General features: G+C 45.4%; 1 protein-coding gene across 1 annotated transcript; it reads left to right on the top strand.

Annotated features, from left to right (window-relative positions):
* Window positions 1–810: 810 nt before the first annotated feature.
* On the top strand, window positions 811–1,993 carry LOC126503528 (40S ribosomal protein S2-like). The gene has a single exon (XM_050145256.1). It carries the CDS (start codon window positions 1,139–1,141, stop codon window positions 1,949–1,951), a length of 813 nt encoding a protein of 270 aa, XP_050001213.1. The 5' UTR covers window positions 811–1,138; the 3' UTR covers window positions 1,952–1,993.
* Window positions 1,994–7,873: the final 5,880 nt, after the last annotated feature.

The raw sequence follows: 7,873 nt of genomic DNA, 5'->3' as shown, positions 1-7,873 counted from the left end.
GTATGCACCACCTGGCTCTCTAGGGTTATAAGACGTACGCAGAGGCTGGGGAGACGCTTCAGTGGTTAAAGCTCCAGCCATACAATTGTTAAGTTCAGATCTCTAGAAACCACATAAGGTCGGGTACGCACATCTGTGACCCCTGTGTTCCTGTGGTGCAATGGGAGGCGGAGACAGACCACAGGTGGGCTAGCCTGGCCTACTTGAGACACTGAGAACCATCTCATGCGAGGGTGACATCCTAACTTGTCCTCTGCCCCTCACAGGAGCCTGCATTCACACAAACACACCACACACACAAATACACTACCCTCACCCCCATGGCCGTGGTCCTTCCCATCTGGCCACGTTTCCCACAGTTGGTAAGACGGTGCTGTAAGGGAGCCAGCCTTTACTGCATATGATGGACTTCTGTGTTAACGTTAGGCAAGCAGTGCATTCTCCACACTCTAATAGTCTACCCTGTGAACTACAGTTGCCTTGGGATCCCAGCCTTGTCAACCTGGATTCTCTAGCCCCGGGCCAGAACTGGACAGTTTCTCCAGGCAGTAGTGACCTGGAGTAGTTTTGACACATCTGGCTTGCTATCCACATCTCATGGATTACTGTCCTTCACTGTCTAGGACTAGTGCCTTAACAACAATATGCATCTAGTTTTTTAAAAATACTATTTATAGCTTATAGTAACTTCTGTATATAAAGTTTCTAGCTTTAATAACTATGACTGAGGAAATTCTCTTCGATAATGCATATATATATATATATATATATATATACACACTTTGGTTGAAACAAAAATCTGAACATGGAACACGTAAGAATCCCATGCTCCTTACCTTGACCCCTACCCTAAACCTCTCCAGCCCGGGGACTTCCCTTCCCTTTCCCCAGTTTCTCTTTACTAAATAAACCAGCCATTTTTGACCACATGCTCTCTTGGCTCACTTCTTGGCTTCTTGTTTCAAGGCTCCTCTCTTGGTCTGCTTGCCTCTTCCTTTCTTTCCCCCTTTCTCCTCATGGCCTTGTTTAGTCTGGACCCTTTCAGATGCCTCTGACTGTTCTCTTATATCTACAACAAAACCCTTCTCAACCATTAAAAAAATAAAAATAAGCTTCTTCTTCTTCTAGAAAACACCAAATGGCGGATGACACCGGTGCAGTGGGAGGGTCCGGAGGACCCGGGGGCCCAGGATTAGGAGGCCGTGGCGGCTTCCGCGGAGGATTCGGTGGCAGCGGTCTGAGGGGCCGCGGCTGTGGTCGTGGCCGTGGCCGAGGGCGAGGCCGCGGGGCTCGAGGAGGTAAAGCTGAAGACAAGGAATGGATTCCCGTCACCAAGCTGGGCCGCCTGGTTAAGGACATGAAGATCAAGTCCCTAGAGGAGATCTACCTGTTCTCCTTGCCCATTAAGGAATCTGAGATTATTGACTTTTTCCTGGGAGCTTCCCTAAAGGATGAGGTTCTGAAGATCATGCCCGTGCAGAAGCAGACTAGGGCAGGCCAGCGGACCAGGTTCAAGGCTTTCGTTGCTATTGGGGACTACAATGGTCACGTAGGTCTCGGTGTCAAGTGCTCCAAGGAGGTAGCCACTGCCATCCGTGGGGCCATTATCTTGGCCAAGCTTTCCATTGTCCCTGTGCGGAGAGGCTACTGGGGGAACAAGATTGGCAAGCCCCACACTGTTCCTTGCAAAGTGACAGGCCGCTGTGGTTCTGTGCTGGTGCGTCTCATCCCTGCCCCCAGAGGCACTGGCATAGTCTCTGCTCCTGTGCTCAAGAAGCTACTGATGATGGCTGGCATTGATGACTGCTACACATCAGCCAGGGGCTGCACTGCCACCCTGGGCAACTTTGCCAAGGCCACCTTTGATGCCATCTCCAAGACCTACAGCTACCTGACCCCCGACCTCTGGAAAGAGACTGTTCACCAAGTCTCCTTATCAGGAATTCACTGACCATCTTGTGAAAAACCACACCAGAGTCTCTGTTCAGAGGACCCAGGCTCCAGCTGTGGTCACCACATAAGGGTTTTTATACAAGGAAAATAAAAGTGAATTAAGTCTGTTAACATTAAAAAAATAAAAATAAATAAAAATAAAAAGGCATTTAATTCCCTGCTGTAATTATTGAGAATGCTTATAAAGTAAATAGTGCAATGTTAACAATGTAATGGCATGTTTTTCCTGGTTAGATAAAACCTGCAGGTTTGCTTTATTATTGTTCACACAATTTCAGAGACAAAATAGTTGTCCCTGGGTTTTTAAAGGTCAGGTCACCTTCAAGACAGAGGCAAACAGATAACAGTGGATGAGTATGAAGCCAGCACTGAACCTGGCACTCCCGCGCTCTAGCATTAGGTAGAAAAATAGAAACAGATTGATAGAAGGTTGCCTTAATTTTTATCTCTTGGTGATTTTTTTTATTTATTTATTTTTTGGTTTTTCGAGACAGGGTTTCTCTGTGGCTTTGGAGCCTGTCCTGGAACTAGCTCTGTAGACCTTTTTTTATATTTATTTATTTGTTTGTTTGTTTGTTTTGGTTTTTCGAGACAGGGTTTCTCTGTGGCTTTGGAGCCTGTCCTGGAACTAGCTCTGTAGACCTCTCTTGGTGATTTTTAAGATCTAGGTTCACATAATTTAAAAACTGAAGTACAGGCAACAAAGGCAATTATGAAAAAGAAAAACCCCCAGTAACCTCATGCTATGATGAAACAGTTCTCTCCGCCTTACTGTGTGCTGTTTCTAACAATTTCAGGTGAACATGATCCCAAAGGAGACTTTAAGGCTATCTATGCACATCAGCAGAAGCCGTGAAGGTTGATTAATGACTGAATAAGTTTATATCTTAATATCTGGATAAAGTAATGTCAAAATTGGGAAATTATGCTGGATGGTCAGTACACTTACGAAAGAGAAGCAAGGGTAATTTGAGTGTAGAACTGAGTTCCCAGGCCATTGGACCCCCACTGTGATTTTCTGTTGGAGAGACATCCGCATATGTATCTAGTTTTGTCATAGAATTCTGTGAACTCTCCCATCTAACCAACAAAGTCTGAAGAGGTCTAGGTCATTTGTGTGTGCTATGGGATGATATTGTGTTGACTGGGTCAGATAACAGGAAGTAGCATGTTGCATGTCAGAGCAAAGGAGGTAACCCCCAATAGGACCAGCAGGCTGTTATTTCAGTCAGAGATTTCTTGGCTCCAGAAGTGTCTCCTTCATCATAAAAACCAACTACTGCACATTATCCAGCCATTTCACCAAAATTATTCCACCACCAAAGAAGTATCCCGAGCTCTGTGGGTCTCTGGTAAGCTGTAACTTGCAAATCGTGGTTCTGGTCCATAGACTGGATGACAAGGAGACCGTTCTCAGTGGGATCCAGGGGATATGAAGGCTTGTTGGCTGCCCAGGCTGCAGTGTGATTTAGCCCTGATGTCGGGGGCATTCAACCCGGGAGATTCTGTGCTAAAGAGTTTGTGATAAGAATCCATGGAGGTTCATGGCAAGTTCTAATAGGAGAATCATAAGTGGATCAGTGGTGTTTGTTCCTACAGCAAGGCATCTCTGCAGGAGACAGCCACACAAGACAGACAGTGTTGTATGTATGATAGTGGGAACCGTGCATCCTGTGGATTATTAGTGGCTGTATTGCCAGCTTCTCATGATGCGTAGGGTTTTGTCAGACCCACCAAATAAATCCGTCTCAGGACTGATGGTGACCATGGCCAGAGGAAACAAGAGGCACAAGATGTTCAAACTCCTGTGTCCTATCTGTGAATCTCCCAATGTCCCTCTCCCTCAGTTCGCAATTACAGCCATGTGGAGGGCTGTAGCCACTCTAAACAGCATTAAACGGTACTGTGCTCCATATAGACTACTGTGCATTTGGGGATGGCAAGTAGATACAGAATTCCCACAATGATAGGTTGATTAATGACTGAATAAGTTTATATCTTAATATCTGGATAAAGTAATGTCAAAATTGGGAAATTATGCTGGATGGTCAGTACACTTACGAAAGAGAAGCAAGGGTAATTTGAGTGAGAATGGCTCCCGTTGGCCACTTGTTTGGTGGAACTGTTTGTGAAGGATTAGGAACTGTGGCCTTGAAGAAGGTGTGTACTGGAGGTGGGATTCTAAGTTTCAAAAATCCATGCGATTTCCACTGTAGCTTCCTCTCCGCCTCGTGCTGTGGGATCAGATGTAAACTCTCAGCTGCTGCTCCAACACCATGACAACCACAGTGGGCCTGGACTCATTTTCTGGAACCGTGAGTCCCAATAAACATTTTCTTTTATAAGATGCCTTGGTCATGGTGTCTCTTTACAGCAATGGAAAAGTAATTAAGACACCCAGACTGCTGGAATAACACAGTAGCTCTAATGAGTATTGTCCCCAAAATTTATTTATGACATACCATTACCAAATACTTTACTATTTGCTTGTTTTATTTTCAATATTTTGTGATTGTGGTGGTGATCATTCCCAGGGTCTGCGCATGCTAGGGACATATTCACACACACACTCACACACACACTCACACACACTCACTACACACACTCACACACTACACACTCACACACACTCACTTCACACACACGCTCACAACACTCCCCAGCCTGTAAGTTATTTTAAGTTTTGTTTGTTCATGTAGGGTCTCATACGTAGCCCCAACTGTCCTCAAACTCACAGAGATCTGCTTGCCTCCTTGGTTCCGGGGATTAAAGGTGTGAGCCACCACACTCAGCTTATTTTAAACTTTTGTAAAAATAAAACATAAAATTACTTGCAGGAGAACAATCTTATGCTCTGGAAAGAGAAAAATATAAGCTGCAAATTTGATTCTGTCACTATTGTTGCCTGGCTCTGTGGCCTCCAAGTCAGCTAAGGATTGATCTAGATGATACGTGTAACAATTTCATCTCTCATCTCCATATTCTAGCTTTCTGATGATCATACTGAGAATTATAGAAGTAAAGAAGCAGGATGGCAAACCATGAAGCACATGTAACAGAGACTCAACATATAATCCAAACACCACTATAAACCCTGCTGTTTCCTTTGTTAATTAAAAAAAAAAGTCTATTTGGCTTTAGGAAACCAGAAAATGTGAATAGTTGCATTTTGATGGGCACATTTGAATTCTACTTTTAAAAAAAGAAAAACCAAAAACCAACTTAGGGTTTGTCTTCATTAGGGTTTCTATTACTACAACAAAACACCACGACTCAAAAGCAAGTTGGGGAGGAAAGGGTTTATTCAGCTTCCACTTCCACACTGCAGCTCACCAGTGAAGGAAGTCAGAACAGGAACTCAAACAAGGCAGGAGCCTGGAGGCAGGGGCTGATGCAGAGGCCATGGAGAGGGGCTGCTTACTGGCTTGCTTCCCCTGGCTTTCTCAGTCCGCTTTCTCAAAGAAGCCAGGACCACCAGTCCAGGGATGGAACCACCCACCAAGGGCTGGTCCCTCCCACACTGATCAGTAATTGAGAAAATGCCTTACAGCTGAATCTTCTGGAGGCAGTTTCTCAACTGAGGCTCCTTCCTCTCTGATGACTCAAGCTTGTGTCAAGTTGACACACAAAACCAGCCAGTACAGCGTTAGAGACTATTATTTTAGCATTTCTCAAGGATGTGAAGTTATAGTAGTTTAACTATCAATTCCCACTCTTTTTACTGGCATTAGCATCTTCCATTGAAAGGAAATACGTAATACCTTGTTGGAAGGGGTGTGGGTCAGGGGAAGGAAGCTCAAGTGTTTGTTTCTCATTGTTCCCTCCACCTAAGGAAGCCAGGGGACTCCAGTAAATTTCCTTTGGACACACAAAAATCTTTTTTTTCTTTTCTTGACAAGGCCCTACTGATGGCTATCCAGAGAAAAGTTAACATACGTTTTACACATCCTACTTTTAAAGTACCTTTAATTTTAGCACTTGGGAGGCAGACACAGGCAGATCTTTATACAGAAGCGTGGGTCCAGCCTGGTCTACACAGCCAGTTCCAGACTAGCTCGAGCTACACAATGAGACTTTGACCAAAAGAAAAAAAAAGCAAGCTATTAAAAAGCATTTGAATCACTAATGACAGATAAAAAGGCTTCTGAATCATTAATGGTGGAGTGTTATCTTTGAACACAGGGGTTATATGTATACTGTTTGTGTCAGCGTGGACACAGGCACCACTGGTTTTAGCCAGCTAACTAGGTGTGTATTAGAGTTTGTACTTCAAGGTTATACTTTATTCTCTATTTTTATATGACCACAGTAGAATTCTACCTTTCTCTACTACCATATTTTTACTTTAGTGTTTCTGGACTCTTTTCTCCATAATAGCTTCACTCTTTTGACTTTAATTGCACTTAAAAGCAGACTGAGAGAGGGCGGAGCAGCTAATTTAATCCCTGAAGCTCCATAGGTAAGGTTGTGTCATTCTCTAAGTGTGCTTTCCTTTGGGAAAGCTGTCACAGCCACAAGGTTATTCCCCAGTTATGCACCCAGCGTTGGTAAAGAGACTAGCTCCTAAACAGTGGCCACCGTATGAGGGTATCACAGCAAGCCAGGGAAACAAGGGGGTCTCTAGTTGAGATGGTGACAGTGGCATCAGGAAGGAGACTGGGGCAAAACACTGTAATGGCAATATAGATTATGATTCGGTTGCAGAACTGGCTGAGGATGAAAAGGAAAACCAAAGTTTTGAGCTTTAGGTAGCACTGGGTTCAAATTCTTTTCTGATTTTTACTAGTCTGGGCCATACACAGCCCACCTCTTAGTACCTTTGTGATCTTGCAATTCATCCAATGTAATCCTCAAAATTTTCATCCTCTATAAAACAGGGAGAGTAATACCCATCATAATAGCTGATGTAAAGGTTTCGGTAAAAGGTAAAACCGTGGCCACAGTGCCTCGTATACAGTAAGGAATACACAGATGGGCCTGGGGAGGGTGATAAAACGAAAACAAGAACACAAGACGGCAATAAGGACACTGGCGCAGTCTTTCCACTCCAAATACATTCACCAAAAGGGGTTCTGTTAAAGTCTGATAATTTTACGTGCAGACCTCCTCCCTGAGCGGGGCGGGACGGGAGGGAGGGAGGGAAGGAGGAAGGTTCTACTTCTGGAGCCCAGCTGTAAACCAGAAGAACACACTTTGCCACTTTGCGCTGGGAGCGGAAGCCAACCACGCCCCTTGTTTGCTATTTTACGTACCTTAAACAAAAACAGCTAAGTCTACCGCTCAGTCTCTGACCTCACACTCTTCACTTGCTGGAGAAGGAACAGAGTGACGACAGCCAGGCCATACCAACTCCACTGACCAAACAAGAAAGTGCCAGAAAAAAAAAAAAAAATGGTCTCGTCTGTTCTGATTAAGGATTAAGCAGAAGCGCTTACCCCAAGGACGAGGATAAATCCAAGAACCTAGGATTTAGAGCCGAGGCCCTTGCTCTTAAGTTTTAGGCTCCTAAGCCGCTAATAAAATGTGCTCACGACTGTCCTCAGTTCTGTCCACATGGACCGGAAGGGAGATGTGTAAACACAGGGGAGTGGTGTTTTTCTTGGCAGCGCCTACCACCCCAATGGCCAGTGCCAAGTCTGGCTGGGATGGCCCCGAGCTCGCGCAGGTATTTCCCCTGCCATCCTCAGCCACGGGCCACTGGCCGGGAGAGGCGGGCAGGCAGGGCGTTGTCGTGCGCCTTTTCATCTCCCAAGCCGTGGGAGGCGAGTTCCTGGGCTACTCCATAAACATCTAATAACCACCGGTCCTGCACAGGAGCCCTCGCTAGGTCCACGCCCACGCCGAGCGACAGCCCGGGCAACGCGAGCGCCACCCGGCGGCGCGGTCCGCCGAAGCCGGCGGGTACCATGGCAACGCACGA

This window comes from Alexandromys fortis, unplaced genomic scaffold, assembly GCF_014885135.2.
Source record: "Alexandromys fortis isolate MF-2015 unplaced genomic scaffold, M_Fortis_MF-2015_v1.1 scaffold_2_1_26212458, whole genome shotgun sequence".
NCBI classification, from domain to species: domain Eukaryota; kingdom Metazoa; phylum Chordata; class Mammalia; order Rodentia; family Cricetidae; genus Alexandromys; species Alexandromys fortis.
This window is presented reverse-complemented; position numbering and strand designations above follow the sequence as displayed.